At 47.4% G+C, this 21,479-nt stretch overlaps 1 protein-coding gene across 1 annotated transcript; it reads right to left on the bottom strand.

The window, feature by feature from the left end:
• Positions 1-150: 150 nt before the first annotated feature.
• Cdk5alpha (Cdk5 activator-like protein) lies at positions 151-15,150 on the bottom strand. Its single transcript, XM_076818531.1, has 4 exons — positions 14,006-15,150; positions 13,133-13,375; positions 1,303-1,599; positions 151-290 (listed from the first exon to the last, which is right to left on the bottom strand). The coding sequence occupies exons 1-4, from the start codon at positions 14,450-14,452 to the stop codon at positions 195-197; spliced, it is 1,083 nt and encodes a 360-aa protein (XP_076674646.1). The 5' UTR covers positions 14,453-15,150; the 3' UTR covers positions 151-194.
• Between the last annotated feature and the right edge of the window lie 6,329 nt (positions 15,151-21,479).

Below are 21,479 nucleotides of genomic sequence, written 5' to 3'. Positions count from 1 at the left end.
ACGAGATCTCCACGTCGTCGCGGCTATGTCGATGGTGATGGTGATGAGGCTGTCGATGCAACGTCGAGGTTGAGGTCGACGCGGAGGGGTCAAGCTGCGAGGGCAGCTCCTCGTCGTCGCGACGGCCGTCGTCAGAGCATCGTGACGTCGCAGCCGTGCCGGACGATGCGCACCAGCAGGTGTGTGTAGCTCCGTCAAGCCGCCTTGGTTGGTACCACGACTCCGGAGACGACGAGGCTACGCTCGAGGCCGGTACCAGGCAGACTACCTTGATCGTCCACTCCGAAGGCCTGTTGTAACGGGTTAATCATTAGCGAAACCGAGACAATTCACGATAGAACCTGTTTCCAAACGAATACACTAGGGTGGCTCTTATTTTCTTCCGAAAAGTTTAAACGCACCAGACCACCCTGCACGAATGTCTACTGAAGGCAATTATATCTACCAAAACTTGCTTCGTGCCGATTCCAGGAAGAAAGATGGTTGAAACGGTTTGTTTACTACATTGCGTATACGTATACGTTTTTCCTAGCTTGTGTGAGCGTACGCACACACTTCAAGGCCCAGTGAGACGGCCCCCTTAATAGCTTACAAAGTCAATTTTGCATAATATCCTCCAAGTTATTGATTACATAAAAAAGTATGTCAAACAAAAGTTGAAGATCCAGATAAGGAGCATTTCTCATGTTCTATTAATTTTTTTTATCATTTTGGGATATCTCGGTACATCCCCCCCTTAAATGTTTAAAAAATAGTCCTCGAAAATAAAAATTATAATTTTTTTCGCCTTCATAGGGTAAACCAACCAGTGAGTGAGCGAATTGTTGAATCTATGGACCCTTGAGATCAATACTTGAATATATTTATGTATAACAACTAAACAACTGTTGAAATTGCATTTAAATTTATTTTTCTTGAAACTTCTATAAAAATAATTACTTATTCTTATCGTAATTAAAAAACAAAAATTATAAAATGTAAAACGTGTAGAAGCCCAGTAAATGATCGCATACTTTTAATAAGAATTGTACTTATGAATGTTTGCTTAATACGCGTAACTAAAAACATAAGATATTAAAAGTGCCACTACACTCCATTTATAAACATATAATAACGTTTAAATTTATAATTGACATTTCTCTGCCTAATGGTCATTCACCGGTATGCGATCAATTACTGGTTGGTTTACCGTAAATAAAAATTGTTCGAGAAGGATTTAAACTTTCACCAAAGAATTTCACCAAGAGTAAATAAGAGCCACCCTAGAATACACGAATGCTAGTCCCCGCTGGGAACACGTACCTTCAGTTCGGTGAAGATCTCCGTGAAGAATCCTGGCTCGCTGTTGATCCGCAGCATATCGGAGCTCAGTCGGTTGACGATCAATAGACACCTGTCCCAGAACTTGTCTTTGCTATCCTCCACGACGAACGGCTTCAAGGGGTAGCTGATCTCGTTGCCCATGTAGCTGTAGCTCAGGTACAGGCACGTCAGCACTGTCGCTTGGAGTTCCCTCTCGGAGGCCTCGTCTCCGTCGACCAGCTCCCTCACGAGCATGTAAATGAACACAACGTTGGCAGGATTGATGAACGCGACATCCTGCGAGAAAAATTCAGAAATATTAGAATCCACCACTTGCAACTCTCGCCGAGGATCGATTCGAACTCGAATGTACGCAACACCCTGCACCCTCTATCCCTAATACGTATATGAAAACATCTCTCGCCCGCATGGAGAAAATACCTAGCCGTCGTAATATTAAGAGACAGGCGCCAAGCGTCGCGGAGAATCCGCAATGCATTTGAAATTGAATTCCTTCGAGTACAGGCGAGCAGACAGGTATTCGATGCATCCCGATGACAGGGGAGGTGTTTTTCTACGAATGCAGCCCCTCGCGGCACATTCAGGTGAAGCGAAGTGCTTCTCCCCGGTCTAGGAGCGTGCGGGTCATGCTCGCCGACGAGCAGAAAGGAATGATTCACGCGCGGTGTCGCGTTACATGCCACGCTTGCGAAAATGCAATCGGCATTGTCGTGCCCGACGGCGGTCGCGGTCGATACTTCGATCGCGACAGGTCTTCCTTTCATCGCAACCCTGGAGAATGGCGCGTCTCGTGTTCCCCCGCGATGTCTCTTCACCGAGCTCGGATTCACTTGTCCCGCGGCGCAGACAATCCCTATCAATCTCTACTTCATCACATCTGGGGCATCGTGATTCTTGGAACGCTGAGAGGATGTTGCCAGACTTTCATCCACCTCGATTCGTCGTACCCGACGTGTATAATACGAGCGGAAATCGAGATGGGGACGCTAAGTGTCATTGACTACGGAGCAGCTGTTTCAGTTGATCGCGTATCGAGCGAGAGGAGCCGATTCACGCCGCCACTTCTGACGTCTGTCCTTTATCAGGGTTCGCCTGGCGTCCGGTCTCCTTGCTCCAGAAACCGAGTCCTCCGAGTCATTAGCGAATTAGGACGTGGCACGTGGGTCGATCTAGCTCGAAAGGCTAGAGGCAAAGTGCATTGGCTCGTTGAGTACGCCTAGATACATGCAACCCGGCTGGCTGGCTTTAACGCGCGCATAAAGGGGCCACCGTCGCCGCTGGTAGTGCGGTTGCATCCACTGCAGGCGCGTTTAATGCACTTATCCCGCGTGTACACCTAATTTGCATGTGCGCGAGGCACGCCCAGCTTTAATCGAGCAACGACAACCTGCGCGCCGCGACTGACCAATTAGTTCAGTGAAATTAGACGCAAATCTGCCTAATCTACGGAATAATTCCCACCAAGCTAAATTTTAGTATGGGCTTTTATTTTGTCGTTTTAAATAATGTGTCAAAAGTCCCCATCGATTCGACTGTTGCTACACATTTTACAGAGGGTTGAATAAAACAGCAGTTTTTCGCGAATATCTCGTTATCTAGCAGTTTTGCGACAAAAATAGTTATTATACAATTTGTAGCCTAGGAAATTCTCTACAAAAAAGGTTCTATAAGTTTTTTTCGTAGGAGTAACCATTTTCATGTATGTCGGGTTACCAAATTTCAACCCCCATATATTTGACAAGGGAAGATCCCGAACCCTGAAATTCACAAAATTATGAAACTCTGTAAGTATGTAGAGGAAGTCCTCCTGAGTATAACGCAATTTCGTTTGCTGCCCAAATTCACTCCAAGAGGGTGCAATTGATCCTGGAAATTTTTTTTTATTTTGTATTATTACTCGCGAACTGTAAGAGGTAGAAAAACAGTGTTTAGGAAAAAGTTACTTCTTTTAATTAGAACTATCATTTGGTAAGTTATAGTTCTTACAGTTCTTACTGTTCGCGAGTTATAACACAAAATCGAAAAAAAAAACGGATTTTCAGGAGTCAATTTTACCCCCTACATATTTACAGAGTTTCATAATTTTGTGAATTTCAGGGTTTGGGATCTTTCCTTGTCAAATGTAGAGAATTTTGTAGAGAATTTCCTGGGCTATAAATTGTATAATAACTATTTCCGTCGCAAAACTACTAGATAACAAGATATTCGCGAAAAACTGTTGTTTTTTATTTAACGCTCTGTAAAATTTTTACCGACAGTCGGATCGATGGGGACTTTTGACATATTGTTTAAAACGAGCAAATAAAGGCTCGTACCAAAATTATTTATCTCGGTGGTATTTATTCCGAAGACAGATCCTAATTTCACTGGACTACAATGTTCGTATAAATAATGGCCGACTGAATGTCCCACTACGTCGAGGGAACGGTGAAATTTTTAGCAACAGCTTCTGCTACACGGCGCCACAGTTACGACCGGCTATAAGCGTGCCTTACAGCAGCCACAAAGAGGGGTGGACTTGCGAATGCAATGGACGTTAAAAAATATATCGTGGACTCGATTCAGTCTCGACTTCCTGCTCCGTGGCGCCCATCCCCGCGGTGCACGCGTCTTTCCCGTTTCACGCGCATAGCGGAAAGAGACTTTGACCCCTCGAGCGATCCAGTCTCGCCCCCGGATCGTTCTCCGGGCACGACGAACGCTTTGTGAGCATTAACACGCACGGCGATGATCACAGGCGAGGCTTTTCCAGGCCGCGACGGTTGGTCTGGCACAGGGGCGCGTACGCGGGGGTGGCTTCTCGCGTATGTGGACGCGTTAACGGTGAGGCCCCGCGGTGACCCAGGCGTAGGATCGATGCTCCCGATAAGTTCTCTCGCCTGCGAGGATTTTTGCCGGCGTTGCGGCTGGTTGTTGCTCCCCTCGTTAGCTGCGCTTAACGCGCATTACGCGGCGGAAAGCGTTCGCACGGCTCGGTGGGCCTGGCCCCTGATGCATTCAGAACGTCCAGGAATACCTGGGGACGTCGACACTCGCAGCTACTCGCGGCGCACTTGTTAAAAAGGCACTCGTTGGAGGTACTGTTGGGCGACAGGGAGGGAGTAACCGAGCGCAAGTTTGAAGATCGTAACAGGTGGAACTCCGCGAGGAGCCGAGCACGTGGGGGTGGTTACGATAGCCTGAGAAAGGGAGGGAGGAGGTTCCACGAGGGGTATCTTTTAATTTAAGGGACGTAGATTTAGTGCTACGTAAGAAGGGACGAGGAGGATCTCCGCGAGGAGCGAGTTAGAAAACATCGGGACGTATTATTGACGCGGCTATTTCTGGCGCCCAGAGGAGATAATAGCTTTCGATATTTATTGCCCTTTATTATGATCGCAAAACGGAGGAGAGGTGTGGTCGCAAAGGGGCCACGTTTATTTTTAAAGCAAAGTCCCCGCCGAGGCATGTGCCAACGCGATCGCGGAGCTTTCCACGTGTCTTGGCCACTTCATGAGGTGTAACGTGCCTCGTAAAAGCCTGTCGAGGATGGCAAACGAGCGAGAGAGCCGATACACAAGCCGAGCCGTGTATATTCGTTCGGTCGATAGTTGCACAGGGGTGAGCGGCCTGCACCCCAATGGAGCTGTGCAGCGTTTTTCACCAGCTTACCGAACATCCAACGTTTCTAATTAAATTCCCGAGACTCTGCTAAATAAAACCATTGGACCGTCTCTAATTCGACCAGATAGGACCACGGAAGGACCACGCTTTTAACTCCACTTTCATGTCCGACCGCATCCCAGAAACCGAATTTAATTCGATTCCTTTCTCTTTTAAGGTTACCCTCCCATCGAATCACTCCAAAAATAGATCACTTTCAGGATGCTATTTTTTTAAAAAAAGTAGGTAAACGTCATAGTGTCAAATAACTTTTTAAGCTATATTTCTTCATCATTGAAGATAATAAAAAATATTGTGTATATTTTATCCGATACTGCTATCTGTCAGTGGTTATGACTGTCCTGGTGAAACAAAAAACAGTTCCGCATCTGCGGAATTTATAGCGCATTGTATAATTATTTGAAATCAACGAACCAAGAAAATTCTTAAAGTTTATAAGATTGTTCATGTAATCATTAGTATTAGATAAAATATGTCAAAAAAATGTATCTACTATTTTAATGACGTAAAAATACAGCCTAAAAAGTTTTTTAACGCTATGACGTTCACTTTTTTAAAAATAAAATCCTAAAAATGACCTACTGCCTTCAATACAGTTTACGAGTAGGTAACCTTCTCTTCCAAAGATCCCTGCACCGGAATATTGCAGGAGAGCGCTCCTGTCGGCCGCTCGCGTTGTAAATCGACCGATAATCCGCGTATGATCGACCACGTGGCTGGTGCGACCGTACGCGATTATCCCCCGCGAATTCCCCGGGATGTGGAACCGTTTTATCCGGCTTCCTCTCCGCGAGAACAAACGGGGCGAGCTTTACACGTGTCTCGCGACTGTTCCGTTCACGTGTGGCCCTTGGCAGCACGCGGGAAACGATTGCGCCGACGTATGGTTTCCCTTTAACGGGATTCGCCGCAATGACGTTCAAGCTTCTTCTCTTCACCGTCTAGACGAAGTGGATTAACATTCTACGTTAAACGGTCTACGTGTTGCTCCCGCTGGCTCGATACTCGAGGACCGTTAAACCCGCAGTCGAGCACAAGCCAATCTCGAGAAACGAATTCCGAGCGGAGTGGATCAATATCGAAATCTACGTCAGACGTGCGCGACGCTGGGCGTATGTATTATGTACACGGATAGACATCAGAGATCCTTTTTCGCGACGAACCGAGTGCCCGCTCCGGCGTCCGAGCTCGCCGAACGCTCCAGGAGAAAGGAGATTACGCAATTCCGCGTGGAACGCTCGTGAAGGCAGAACGAAGTTGCTTACGTAACTCTGATTCGAAGGGACACTCCGCTCTCCTGTTTTACACCCCCGCGAATAGTAGTATCGTCGAGAACTTGAGCCAATCTCCGAGTATCCCGCGTTGATTTGTACCGACCCTCTCAGCAGTATTTAGGGAGGCAAGTGTGCGCCCCTTCGTTAGCTTTCCAGCTCAAGTATTTTTAGAGAAGCGTTATACAAGAACGATGTAAGAAGTGAGCCAGGTATCGAGGTGGGTATTCGTGTATTATTTCCAAGGGAGTTTCCACGTATCAGGAAAAGACCCAAGGAGTAAGCGAGGTCTCTCGACGCCTCCAGCGAGAGTGTGTTTCTAGAACGTGCCCTATGTGTCACCCTTGACTGATTAGATTTGAGCACGTGCACGATCGATTGCGGTTCTTGCCGTGCGGTAACCTCAGGGCGCGAAGGCAGCGTGATTTTCTGTAGACCGCTCCTCCGTTACGTGTAACCTTGCACGGAACGCGCAGAACTTCTCTGAAGGGGCGTGGATTTACGTCGAACGTGAGCACGGAAACCGTGGATCGACCGAAAATTATCTACGCCGCCTGCTACAACAAGGTCTGGAGTACTGATAACGGAGACGCACAGCCGGTGTTCAAAAAAGAACGGCGCTATTCACGAGGATAAGTATCCTAAGTTCTCCTTTCTTTCTTCTCTTTTTTTTAGGAGGGGCTGCAATTCTTTATAAAGTATTCTGGCATTACGGTCGCCACTTCGGTGGCCGTCGTTGTTATGCAGGTCACTCGACGTCGAATTAAGAGGAGCAGAGGTAAGCACCGCGGAAAATTATTCAGGCCATCTGATTGCCCCACTTGCGTCAAAGTCGCCGCGAATCGTGAGTAATTATGCAGGGATTGTGTCCGTGAGACGTTCCGAGCTTCGAGAATAGCAGTTTACGCTGAGGTTCAGAGCCGAGCGAGGAAAGCAGGTGCATTTTCCGCTTCTGCCTTGTCACGCGGCATTCACGTTCGCCTGAATGCCACCTCTATTCCCAACAAGAATGCTGCTACTTTGATATATGATTCGATAGAGACGAGGCGATTCGGTTGCAAGGTAAAGGCTAGATAAAACGAGGTGTCACGTAATGCTGTCGGAGCTTTCGGTAATTCGATATAACGGCGATTTATCGATTGGAGGCTAGATGAGAGCCCATCTTCCATATGAAACAGGAAAGCTGTTACTAATGGGACTGTCTTGCAAGTTCCTTTGCACCGTTACATATCGTAAACTGGGGAAACATTGACAGTTATTTAATATGTATTAAGGGGTTATGCCTACTTAGTCACCTGGCGAAAAAGAACGCGATTTTCGGGAATTTTTTCGTGGAATATCTACTGTACATTTTATACAACTATTTGCTTATTTTAACAGTACCTACGTGTATGCAGCAACTCTCAGTAATTTTGTTACAGAGAAGCATTAAAAAATGAACGAATAACAGCCATTCTCGCGAAAGCTGTACCAATTGGCCTAAACTTTTGCAGACTTCTTTTATATACCAGAGGCTAGCAGATGAACGAAGGATTTTTTATTTTAACAAAATTTCTGCTCATTTCGTATTTTTCTTATTATTATATGCGTTACGTTTGTACTATAGTTGCAAGAAAATGATTCTAAATTATTTAACCATTTACGCGAGTGTCGCGCGAGCTTGGGGCAATAGATACGTCGCTATTTTAGTTAAACATCTTGAAACATCTTTCTTAAATAGTTTTTGAATTGATTGATTTATTATTAAAGAATTAATCAATTACCCTGCAAATTTTGATCGCAAATAAATTTTGTACACCTTCCTTATGACGAGTTACCTTTTAAATGAGCAGAAATTGGGACGATCACTTATGTACTTTTAAAATAAGCGAATAGTTGCAAAAAAATATACAATAAATATTCCATAACGAATTCCCGAATATCGTGTTCTTTTTCGCCAGCTGACTAGGCATAATCCCTTAAAGGAGAAGGATAAAAATTTTATACATTTTGATATTCGTAGTACAATGACAAATATGCAATGTTATAATAGGATACTTAAGCAAACACAAGATTGTTAATTTTTATATTATACATATAACAAAATGTTCTAAAAACATGCCAACGTCCCTCCAGCTTGTGCAGCTCGCCATATTCCGTAAGCAGCAGATCAAAATATTTCCCCAGTATCGTCCTCACCCCCGAGCTTCCCCCACGCCGCGTTGTTTCGATGAGCGGACATGAGCAAACGGTGGATCGAAGCAGCAATTTTTTTTAAGTAATCCTCTTTCCTCGTTGAAACGTCTTCGCGCGCAAGAAGCTCGAGGGTGAGTTCGGCAAGAGGCCGTCTCCCTCTCGCAATTAAAACCGAAGGGTGAACGTCCCTCGCGAGTCCCCCGCATATTTCTACACTCTGCCAAGGGGTGGCTTTGCGACGTTGCCACTGTACGCACGTGACCCCACACCACACCCCTTCAACCCCCACGCTTCCTCCCCCGTCGATGCCTGCACATAGCTGCACACATCTTCCGCAGCATCCCTTTATCCCGATAGGCCCTATCGATTTCTATCCTCCGTTATAATTAACCGTGCGCTCCAATCTCTGGTGAAAAAGAAGGAGACGCGCGTGTATAGGTTAGAGCTGTTCGAGGACTCGAAAAAAGCGAGCGGCTCGAAAGAACCGAGTAGCTCGAAGAAAAGCGAGAACTCGAATTTTTTCGAGCGGCTCAAATAGAACCGAACAGTCCGGTGTGTCGAGTAGTTTAAAGCCTGAATGTTTCGAATATTTTAGAATATGTTTATATACTGAATAATGGTTCGTAATTATTATTATTATTATTATTATTTCGACTTTATTACTCGTTAAACAAAAAATATAGTACATAAGGAGAAATTAAGATACGAGCAAAAGCGAGGCCGCAGTAATAATGCGAGTAATTAAAATGTAAACTGCAAACGAAAGTGTCGAGCAATCTGAGGAGAGACAGATGGATCGCGGTTGGTTTCTTTTTATGGAGAGCTTGCGGGAGAATGCGAGCCTGTCGCGTGTAATAATTATACACCTCTATTCCAAGTTCCACGTCGAGAGGTCGAAAGGAAAAGGGCAGCGAGAGATCGAACCGACCCCGTGAGCTCGTGCCAGGGAGCGCCGAGTGCTTTAACGTTCGGCTAAGGGCCAGTAGGATTTGGGGTTGGAAAGCAGGGTAGCTCCGAGGATGATCGGTGAAGAGGCCCTTTGACAGGGGGAAGCCGCGGGTCTGTGTATATTTGCCTACACGTTGCGCTCGTCGAGACGAATAAACACACGCACGTGGAGCGCGCTGGCTGCTACCCCTTACTATCTGGCCTCGGTGTGCGTGCGCACACAGCCGCGCAGGGGTTACTTTTGCTCGCGAGCACGAGTTATCGTGGAATACTACCGTGGATTGGCGACTTGTGGAGGCTCTTCGCGAGCACAGGGGCTCAGGTGTTTTGTACGCCCACGTGCTACGTCATTACTCGATCATTTCAGATCTTTTCTTCGCGCCACGTATACCTCTTCTCCGAATCCATTAGCCGTCAAAGGACGCGCGGCTTTCTATGGAAACCGCGTGGGAGGACCTTGTCACTTGCGTGGCGAGGTTTTTCTAGCAACTAACGTCGCAGAGCCCGCCGAATTGTCATCGATCGCCGCTGGTCGACGCGTTCCGATCGAACCCACGAGGCTACGAATTATATCGCGCATTCACGTCGCGGTTATGATTTATGAACGTTTCGCGTGCCGGTAGAGAAAAGGGAGGACGAGCGCGAGTGAATCGACGACGTGTTTATCGTACGTGCATCGCACAGAGCCTCGGGGGATGAACGGGAGGAAGATCGATGCGGGTATTTCGAAACCAGTCGCGCTTTAGCGTAAATGGAATTGTCGCGTTACGATCGAACACTCGAAGCTGGTATTCGCGAAAATATTAATATTCCAATCTGACCTCCCGCAGGCTACAAATACCGAGGGGACGCTCGGTCTAAATATAGACAAATCGCCCTGCTCAGCGGTGGATCATCCCCCTCTCTCATCCTCCCCTTATCAACCAGAGGCGATAAGGCATTTGAAAAAAAAAATTGCCGGGTGGACGATCGTGACGAAATCCCTGCGATAAGCTCGTTAGTACTAGATTTTCTGGGCGTGGAGATAAGGAAACCCCTTCCGTGAATTGCTTTGGGGATGGCTTTATCAGTCATGCCCTCGAACGCGTCGAAGACTTATCGACGTGGGAAACCTTTCCCCGATCCACTGGTCCGAATATAATACCCAATATACGACCCAACCATAAAATAAGAAATCACAATATTCTTAAACAGACGGGAAAAAGGTAGGTGGCTTAAGTAATCGCGTAAAATCACCGCGTAGAGTCGCGTGAGCTTCGGCAAATGTTCTTCAAGGTGGAAAGCCGCGCACGTCACTCGTGACTAAGGATAGGCCGTTTTCCGCCGAGAGCGAATATCGCTTTCGCATGTAGAACACGACGCGGGCTTTCCACGAAATCCAGCGCCGCGTGACAGCTTGTAAACTCGATGATCGATAATGACCTTCGGTGGCCACGAGTAAAAAGGGACAGCCGGAAGAAATGCGCGGGAGCCATTCATTGCGATCAGCGGACACGGAGGGAATGATTTTTCACATCGTTCGCAGAATATATTGGATAGTTGCTCTCGCAGGTAAGAATATAGACGATACGTTAAGGGGTTATGCTTAGTCAGCTTTCGAAAAAGAACGCGATTTTCGTAAATTTTCTGTGGATTATCTACTGTATATTTTTTTACAACTATTCACTTATTTTAAAAGTACATATATGTAGCAACTCTCGGCTGTTATTCGTTCATTTTTTAATGTTTTTCTATAACAAAATTACTGAGAGTTGCTGCACATATGTTCTTCTAAAATAAGCGAATACCTGTAATAATAAAATATACAGTAGATATTCCACAAAAATTCTTGAAAATCGCGTTCTTTTTCGAAAGCTGACTAGGCATAGCCCCTTAACCGCATCATTTTTCCAAGCTCCCAATTCACAATACCCTTACGAAAGAAATCGAAATGGCCGTGTCCAAAACGAACAGCGAAGGATTGCGGGTAGAGGTCGATCGGCCAGTTAGAGACCATGGGATTTGCATAAGCCGCAATCGCGGTGCGCAGCCTATTAGCATAAACGCGAGATTGGCGAGTGAAATCGAAACGACTTCGCAGGGAAAGCACGAAGCTGAGGGTTGATCGATCGCGGTCCTGCTGGTGCAAATGCGTTTGCCTTGTCCGTTGCTCGGCCGAACGGTTCATCGTTCTGCGGAGTGCGTACCATATGGATGAGGCTAAATGGAAACCTGGTGTCCCGTTCGGCGAAAAGTAGCCCTCCCGCGTTTAATTCCCATCCCGACATATTGTGACTAACGTGCCCCTCGGCGGCTCTCATTACGGGACGGCGTATTCCCGCGGGGTCACCGCGATTGCACATGCACCCCTCCGTGTGGAGAACGAGTTCGATAGGAGAAGGAGTGGAGGGTGGTTCTGCTCTCCACGGGACCCGACGCGTGCGGATCTCGTTCCGTCTAATGTGAGTGGGCCCTTGCATCTACGGATCGCAGCGCAAACGACGCCGATCATTCGCCAGAGTTCTGCGGCGGATTCCTTCCAGGCCAACGGAGGCCTGCTACCAATTAGACTAGTCTGACGAGCTTTCGTTTCTTTTCGTCCATGGTTTTTGTCTCGCGTCGTTAATTGCCTCGTCGATCCGATCGTCAACTCGTGCCGCGAAATCCGGCTTTAATTAACTCGTTATCGCGGGGCTCGGGCGATGAGCTTTAATCAGATACCAGCTACATCACGCCCGTGAGGGATGAATATTAATTATCGCGTTAACGTTAATTGGTCGGGCTTGTCGCGTCCACTGCGAGACTTGGACTACTTTCTTCGATAAGCGGCTTATTAATGGCTATGCTACAGATGCCGGTGCTTGTAATCGCGAGCTACGCAGGGTGCTTCTGAAAGTGTTTTGATTAAGGGGACCAGGCAGTCAGAAACTCGAGTTTTTTGCTGTATTTTTCGAAAGTACCACCCTTCCCGGGTCAAATGTTACGTTTGTACTGTAGTTGCAACAAAATAATTCTCAATTATTTAAACATTTACGCGAGTTAATTTTCATGAGCAGAAATACAGACATTTAGAGCATTATATATTTAATTACAAATTACTAATAGTTAAACATCTTGAAATATCTTCCTTAAAGAGTTTTTCAATTGGTTGATTTATTATTAAAGAATTAATCAATTACTCTGCAAATATTGATCAGAAATTTTTTACACCTTATTTATGACGAGTTACTTAAATGAGCAGAAATTGGAACATTCACCTTACAAGTCGATTTGAAAAAATTCAGCATATGTGAAACATGTCTAGTTACGACCTGAACCTACGCGCAAGTCTGTGAAAACTTCTGTTTTGACAAAAAAAATGGCTCTTTTCCCTGGCGAAAAATCAAGTTTCTTTAAAATTTGCTGTTTTAGAGCCGCCATTTTTATAATTTTGATCTTTTTTCAATAGGTTCAGAGCAGAATGGGGGTCAGAGCAAAGTATCAATTTCAGAAGATATTTCACAATTCAATTTCTTACGGCCAAATAACACTCACTGCAAAATAACAGCGGCTCCAGAAAAAAACACCTATATATCAGGCAACTATAGCGCTGTCATACATATGTATATATTATTCAAATAATTTTTTTTCACCGTTTATAGTATTAACAAACATTACCCAAAAGTACTAGTCACAATTTGTATTCATCTCCTTGTAATTAATTCGCAAAAAATAATTGATTTTCGATCAATCTGACTGCCTAGTCATCTTAAAGGTTCTGTCGAAGGACTCACCTGCCAGCCCTGAAGCAGCAGGCTCCTGTCGACGGTCCTCAGCCACATAACAGCATCGCCGGCCTGGAAGTCTCTTAAACGGGTGCATTTCCTGTGGAGGAAGACACCGAGGCACCTGAGCAACTCCGAGGTCGAGGCTTGGATGACAGTTTTCCTTGGCCCGGGGGGCAGGGGCTTCTGCACGAGCTTCTCGCACGTAGGGTTGTGCGTGGTGTGATTGTTGTTCGACGCCGGTGGTTTCGTCTGCGCCAGTAACATTTCGTATCAACTATCACGGTAGAGGGACTTGGGCGAGCTGTTCTATTTTTCATACTGTGGAAGAAAGGGTGCACACTGCGAGAAGGGGGATGAATAAATTCTTCGCGGACAGGGAGCCCGTTTTGAATCTCCGGCGGGTACAGGGTGTCGACGGAAGTCGAGCGGAGGCAGTCGAATAGACGGGCTCGTTCCTCGGCAGTCTTTGCGAGGGAGAAATGGTACTGGTGTAAAAACGCAAAGGGAAACGTGCGGACGATCGATATCGCTTTCGATCGCGCACCGGGGTCAAAGTACCTTCGACGTTCCTCGCACGAGACTTCCGAGGCTCTTGTTCGAGACTACCTGGCGCACAAAAATGGGCCGTCCACGTCGCGCTCGCATTATTTAGCACTGTGGGAGAACTCTTCGAGAACTACCGTCACTCGATTGTTCGAAACGAAGCTTTCGAGCGATGTAGAGTAGAGTAAATTTCTACCACGTCGGTGGTCGCGGGGATACGAGCGACTACCCTTGTCAGAAGAGTAACGAACAGCTCTGTTTACGAGCGATAGAAGCAACCAAAGCAACCGAAGCAATAGAAGCGACAAAAGCGAAAGAAACGAAAGGTGTGCTGACCTGAGGCGTCTGTATGTTCCTGTTCTTGTCTACGACAGGCTTGTAATCGAGCAGCTGCCTGAACGTGATGTTCTTGTTCTGGTTGTCGAGCTTCTTCTTGCTGTTGTTGGAGGTGCTGAACCGCTTCCACGCCAGTGCGTTTATGAACAGCGAGTGCTTCTTCAGGTTCTTCTCGAGGGCGTTCTTCTCCGAGATGATCCTGGCGTTGTCGTTATTGTTCAGGTTGATGTTGTTGTTCTGCAACGAGTTATTGTTCGTGGGCGGATGGCTCGTGGGCGGCGCCGGCGCCACCGTGGCGACGCCGCTCTTATTCTCGCGATTTTTCGCGTTGTTCAGCTGCTCGTAATTGAAATTGTTGAGCGTGAAGTCAGCGGGCTGCTGGTGCCCCGCTGGCGGGTACACGAGCCCCCGTCTGTCACGCGGACTGAAAGAGAGTACGGTCCCCATGCTGCTGGAACGGTGCTCCTGTTGTTGTTGTGGTTGCTGCTGCTGCGAGTGTTGCTGCTGCAACGTAGGTGGCTGCGTCTGCGTGGACTGGTGGCTGGGATTTTGGGCCGGTCGACTAACGTTTTGAGCCGGGTGCCCAGGGTTCTGGGCCTGGTGACCCGGATTCTGTGCCTGGTGGCCCGGGTTGGAAGTCTGCTGGCTGGTATTCTGTGCCTGGTGACCTGGGTTCTGGCCCTCCTGGCTGGGATTCTGGGCCGGCTGGCTGGTATTCTGGGCCTGCTGGCCTGGATTCTGATGATGGCCCGGATTTTGCGCCTGGTGTCCTGGATTCTGCTGGTGGGCCGGATTCTGCGAATGGTGGCCGGGATTGTGGGTCTGATGACCCGGATTCTGGGAGCCCGAGGTCGACTCGTGGGTCTGATGACCCGGATTCTGTGTTTGCTGGGACGTAGTGGGCGGAGGTCGCGGTGGGCTGGGAGTGGTGTCGCGCTGCGGTAGCGGCGGGGGTGCTCGAGGAACCGAGGACTCCCTCGGGGGTCCCGTCAGCGGGGTCGCATCCCCTGGCTCGATGGCCTCCTCCACGACGGGACCCACCACCTCGCTCAGCCGTCCTCCCAGCCTGCTGACTTCTACCTTCGACCTGAACGAGCCTGACTCCTCCTTTACCTGCTCCTCCCCGCTCCTCCCTGCACCGTGTCTTCAAGCCTATGCTTTCTTCCCTTCAGCCCTTGTCTTCTGTTGCCCTAAACGCGATCGCGCACCCTCACCACGAGCCGCGTAGTCTCGCGCGTAACACTTCCGGCCGCGATCGATGAACGAACGAAAGTTCACGAAATAACTACAGTCCACTAGGCCCGAACGTGCACGCACTATCCCCCGTTCGAGGCCCTCGTCCGCGGGGTCGCGAGAAGTCCTTTCCCCGAGGTGTCTGTCACGAGGGAAAATGTCGTCGATGCGTGGAGAAGATGTCGGTCGACGTGCAAAATGGCGAACGATCGATGCTCCGTCGCCCTCCGCCTCTCGGAGGGAGGACGAACCAGCTGAACGAAAACACTCAGGCGACACTCGGAGCTGGCTGGCCAGATATCATCCGTCCTCCGTTGCTTCTCCGGGAGTATCTGCCCTTCCCAACCAGAATCCTCCCTCTCGCGATCCCACTGAGCTGCACCAGCACTCTCGACGCACTCTCGTCGCACTTGCAACAATCACACCGCTGCGCTCCCCTTGCGTGGGCTCGATCTTCTCGAACGAACTATCGCCAATGAGGATCGATAGGCGGACAACAATAACAATATCCACGAGGACGTGGTGAATCCTCGTCAATCTCCTACCATCGAAGGATTCGCCTTTGTTTACCCTTCCCCCGGGATCCTCGGGCGTCGATGCACACCGTTCCAAGGAGGAGGCGACACTCCCTCCACGGTGAAAAAAAAAAGGAGCACACGATATCACTGGCGGCTCGTCGATCCCGTAACACGTTGCGGCGACACTGACCTGTCAACTGTTGACAACGCGACGGTTCGCTCGCCAGGCGCGCAGAGTAGGATAGAGTGCTGCGTCGGGGAAACAGTCTCGTCGCGCGGCGGGTTCGTGTCTGGTACTCCCGTCTTCGCGGACGTCGCCGTCGCCGTGTCCTCGTCCTCGACGTCGCCGTCGTCGTCGCTCGGCCCCTTCGTACGTTCGTCCACCGCCGCTTCCTCTGCGACCAACCAACACTTAGCACGCCCCATCCCCGTTATCGGTGCGCGCGCAGTCGTTCGATAAACGCGCTACGTCGATTACACGGGGGTGGAAAGAGAGAGAACGTAGGAGGAGCACGGGAGAAGGGGTGAAACGAGGGCGGAAGAGGGTAGTCACGCCGCATACGCCCAAACTTTTCTTTCGTTCTGGTCGCCACCGCGCCGCACAGTGGGGAAATTTCGCGATTTTATGGCCAGAACCACAAGAATAAATTATAATAGACTCGCAAATGTTTATGTTCATGTGAGGTTAGACCGATCGCAAAGAATTAATCCAGATTTTCAAGTTGCTTCAAACACTTATATTGTGTTATCCAAAGATCTGAAAATAATTTCAAGGTATGCATTCAATTCCTGGTGGTGCGTAAGATATCTTTTTGTCCTGAAAATAATTGTGTTTCGTTTCTTAATACCTAATTTATAGAATTTTTAAAGTAGTGTTTTAGAGATATGTAACCTTTTCATATAAGAATCAATTTTCAATAGATAAAATAGTTATCAATCCCATAATATCCTGCAACGATTGATAAAGTTTTGTGGTTTTGACCACGAAAATGGATATAGTTCTTCAATTGACATTTGTATTAAATTTGCAAAATTCAAAATTTTCATTTCTGTAGTTCTGGCCATAAAATCGCAAAATTTCCCCACTGTGCGCCGCCACGAATTTACGAATCGTCTCGCCCCCTCCGCCTCGTGCCCCCGCCGTTACGCGAATGTTTGGCCGGAAGCCGCCGCAAGACCTGAACGTAGGTCGAGATTCCACCTTGCGGAGAAGGGGGAGGGGAGCCTCGAGTGGGGGCCGCGAGCTATACGCTATGCGGTTTTCGTCTGAATCGGAGAATTTTATGACTCTTAGGGCTTTACGAGCTTCAGACCTATGCACCACCCACCCTCCACCACCGTCTCGCCTTCGGCCGTTTTGTTTGGTACTCGTTTATGACTGGAGCACGGAGGGAGGAGGGAGAGAGGTCGAGGGTGCCCGTTGGGAATTAATTATAATACTTGCGCGACGAGAAGACTCTGTAACCAACGATACGTCTCCTCATCCCAATGATACGCTCTTATCGATGTTAGCTGCTGCTGGCACGAAGATGAATCGTTAAGGTGGGCCAGAATGCGATGGAATGAAATGCTCACTATAAATAGGGAAGCTGGTGATCAATACCCATCGCGTATTCGAATCTGGAAATACTCCGCAGCCTAAAAATAATACGGGCTTTGATCTCGCGACCCCGTATTATACACCTTCAACCCGTTAACTAGGTCATTCCTCGACAAAAAGCGACCCTGTATTTAAGAACGATTGAAGAGGAATCGAGCCGATTCCGCCCCCGCAGCGAGCGCTACGTATAACGCGGTGTTATATTCGCTCCTCTTGCGTCAATACTTTCAAATGAGTTCCCTCTTGTCGATCAGAACACAGCGCTCATTCGGCTGGGCGTCGTTTGCGAGCGGAAAGTTTGGCGCACTGCACGTGTCGCGCCGTGGGTGGGTTCGCTCGAGGATTATATGGAAACTGATACGGCGGAAAGGACTGGTAGAACCGCGCGAGTGTGCTCCCCAAAGGAGTACTTCGCAGACTGAAGGTGACGAGCTACGTGGGACACAAAACGAGAGTAGGAGATCTTTATTCGTCGCAGAAGACACATTATTGTATTACGCCGTCGTTTCGACCTACGCAGATGATTCGGGGCCGTTGGGGAAGGTCGCGGTACCTTCTGCTACACTCGATACACCTGTCCAGTTACTACGCCTCGTTATATCTTCCCTTTGTCCGCTAATGTCTCAGCTGAGGTCCATCCTGACATAAATCGAGTCGTGGTCGGCCAGTTTCATGAAACCTAGCAATTCTCCTTCCTTTCCCTCCCTATTCCTAATTTCAATCGCGACACGATCACCGAAACGCTTCTCAGTACCATCCGTGCAAGTGGAACGAGTCAACGAATATTCTGACACGACGATGAGAATCACCGTGAGCTTCGTTGCATGCCAGCCACTTCGATATCCCGATGCAAATGCGGTGTTCGACTGTTCGCCCATGGGGTTAGGGCAAATCCGGGAGACGCGGTGGACTTAATATAAAATGATTATTAAAACTAATACAGATATTACTTAGTCTATCAGAATAAACCTAATGTGTTCAGAATTTTATGCTGATTCAGAAAAACTGGTCGATATTTGCTTTAAGACAATATTTACTGTAAATCGGGTTGAAAACTGAAATCATGACATCTGACCATCTCTCCCGAGGTGCCGGGAGGAATGGTTTTCGTCGTTAGCAGAGACCACTCATATAGTTATTCATGGAGATATAAAAAAGAAGAAAGCAAAATTATTTATGAGTGAATACAGCTACAGATTCAGTGATATTTAAATTGTTTATGCTAAACAAGTAAAGAACACATCAAGGAAAATGTGAACTACCTACCAGCAATTATCGAAGCAAATGAATACAAAAGTGAATGAATAAAATAAATAAACAATAATAATAATAAAATAATGATAAAAAATATAAATATAAACAAAAATAATGAAAAAATCATAACTCGACCATCTCTCCTTTCTGCAGCGAGAGATGGTATTCTCGTTAGTTTTGAGAGAAAGAGTTTATATAGCCAAATACTTTGGCTGCATTGTCCCTCAATATATCTACTATCTCATTATCCCAAACATTAAACGGAAATAAACTTAGAAGTACATTTTAAATACGATTCTGTACACCGTTGTGTGAAAAAAGGGTCAATGTAACCTCAATTTACCTTTTACAGCCTATAAATCCAGAAAAATACAGAAGGCAGCGAAGTGACGCTATTCATTCAACTGTTTGGCATCTAAAGGAGTGCTTGGTCTGCATTTTAACCCGTTTTTACGTATAGAGTCTGAAATATAGCCACTCGACCAACTCTCCAGCCGGACCGCGACTCCCGGATTTACCCTATTAGGTGAAACAAGGTCGAAAATGAGCCGGTGCAGTTATCGGCGCCACGCAGAAAGCTGCGGATTGAGGTGACTGGTGGTGAACAAAAAAAGGTAGAAAAAGGGGAGAGAGGGCGAGAGGAAAAGAACAACGGGGGTAGATCGATTAGCGCGCTAATTAACGTTTCACTTAACAACGAGGTGAAACGAGGCGGCGTCCACGCAGCGACGCGATGGAAGAATTGGATCAACCGATATTTTCAGTGCTCTCCCGCGAAAATAAAGGAAAGCACCCCGCGTAAGTGGATCACGGCATCCTTCACGACCTCCAGCAGCGCTGCCTCTTCAAATTTAGCGATCGCCCGTTACGAAAATCTGCAGGGAAGGTTTGCTGCTCGTCGCCAGAGGATGCATCCGTTGGAAATAACGGGGTGGAACTAGATGTACCCTTATTAAAATATGAGTCCACGGAGCAGGCTGCCAGCGCGTATTGATCTCCGCGCGCATTCGAAAGCTTCTCTCGCGCGGAAAGCTATTTCGGTTGCTCGTGAACGATCCTTGGCCAATTATTCACGGCTGACGCTTCGCTGACCGCTTCCCGTCTATTATCGTCGCTTGAATTTCGACCTGGAGGACCGACGGGGCAGGCAGATTCCAGCCCCGCCACTTTCTAAGCGAGGCTGTGGACGGAAGAAATTGTTACAAGGTTCGCCGTTGATGGCACGTTTTGAAGCCGCTGCCACGAATCTGGGGCTGAATACCTGGCCAGGTCGACGCTTTAAAGATGCACGTGGCACTTGGACGGATCTGGCCCCGGTGCACGCGCGCCCCGGTTAATCCACCAGGAGTGCGCGTTCATCATTCAGGCGATCAGGATGTTCCGAGTGCCAGGACGCGCGATATTAAAGCAGCCGCGTCGTTCCACATATTAAACACGTTCCACGGTGGACAACGGCCGACTATTGCCTCGAGGAAGCAGAACGCTCAATCGAGATCCCCGTGTATTTCGAACGTTTTCACTTAAGGGCTTATACCTAGTCAGGCGGCCGAAAAGAGGCGAATGTTTGTGAATTTTTTTTTAAAAGCGGAAGCATGTATTCCTACAGAACTTTTTGCACATGAAAGAGCAACATTTAAAGAAGAGTTTCTAATTTTTTCGTAGGAAAATATTTACGTTTATAATAAAGTAACAACCGACACTCAAGAAGCACTTTTAAAAATTTGGTTTTGCGGCGAGCACTGTCATTCGGAACCGGATTGTCTAAAATCAAAAAACAAGAAAGATTTCGTTAGTATATTAATGTACCTTCCGATTGACGGAGAGAATTTTCCGAAATATTCATTTAAAACAAAATGGCGGCTATGTAAAGTTGAAATCCTGATTTTTTCGCGTGATTTTTGCGCGAAAAAATCAGGATTAATGTTTTCCTACGAAAAAATTACCAAATGTTCTTTAAATGTTGCTGTTTTAACTGCAAAATGTTCTGTAAGAATATATGCTTCCACTTCTTCAAAAAAAATTCACAAAGATTCGCCTCTTTTCGGCCGTTTGAGTAGGTATAACCCCTTAATGGTGGTCGAATCAAATAATATTTATAGGCGAGGATACTCGAGCAGGGTGAACGCGTACCCAAGGCGATCCAGTTCCGAGAAATAGAAAAATTTGCCCAAGATTTTGAGGGGAAGGTAAACAGGTCGGCGTGGGAGGTGGAATCACCGGGATCTCTCGGCTTTAAAGGATTTCCCAAGCTGCATGACCCGAATGGATCCTCCGAGAATCTCCGCCCTTGGGTTACGGCGAATTTCTGGATACATGTATTCCATTAATACGCGAATGGGGGACACGTTTGTCGCTTTAGAACGTAGGATAACGTTTCAGCCGACTCGCAAAGCAAAGCGATCGGATCTACGATGGTTTAACGCATCCTTAAAATTTATGGGAACGTTAAACGTTCGACTGAAATTCATGTTCTTATAAGTTCTCGTGTAAACATGCTCTGTTGATTGCTAGCTCGTGAATGGTGATACGCGTTAGGTTTTCAAGAGCTGCGCTTCTCTGTTTGTTAATAAAGTTAACGTTGACGAATGGGCAAAATACCATGGAGCTTTATTGTAACGAGCGGTGCAGAGTGGCCGTCGCGACACTGGTTTAATTCATCAACAAAATATTCGGCCGGCGATCACTCGACGGCGAAACACGAGCTGGTTGCGTGCCAGCAAGTAGTATAGCCCCGGCACGGGTCGGACACGATACGAAGAACCCTCCAATTAATTAAGCGGCGTACACATCGACCAGAGTTCCGCAAAAAACACTGCCAGTTCTTGTGAGTTTAACAAGCAGCTGGACTAACACTCGAGAGGATCCCAGA

Source organism: Andrena cerasifolii, chromosome 8, assembly GCF_050908995.1.
Source record: "Andrena cerasifolii isolate SP2316 chromosome 8, iyAndCera1_principal, whole genome shotgun sequence".
Lineage (NCBI taxonomy): Eukaryota > Metazoa > Arthropoda > Insecta > Hymenoptera > Andrenidae > Andrena > Andrena cerasifolii.
Note: the sequence above shows the minus strand (reverse complement) of the source record. Positions and strands in the feature narration are given on the sequence as shown.

Excerpts from the sequence above, each read along its gene's own strand:
- Cdk5alpha (XM_076818531.1), bottom strand. The coding sequence starts at position 14,452 with ATGGGGACCGTACTCTCTTTCAGTCCGCGTGACAGACGGGGGCTCGTG. Across the intron at positions 1,600-13,132 it reads TGCTGCTTCAGGGCTGGCAG|GATGTCGCGTTCATCAATCC; the intron begins GTGAGTCCTTCG and ends TTTTTCTCGCAG. Across the intron at positions 291-1,302 it reads AGATCTTCACCGAACTGAAG|GCCTTCGGAGTGGACGATCA; the intron begins GTACGTGTTCCC and ends CCGTTACAACAG.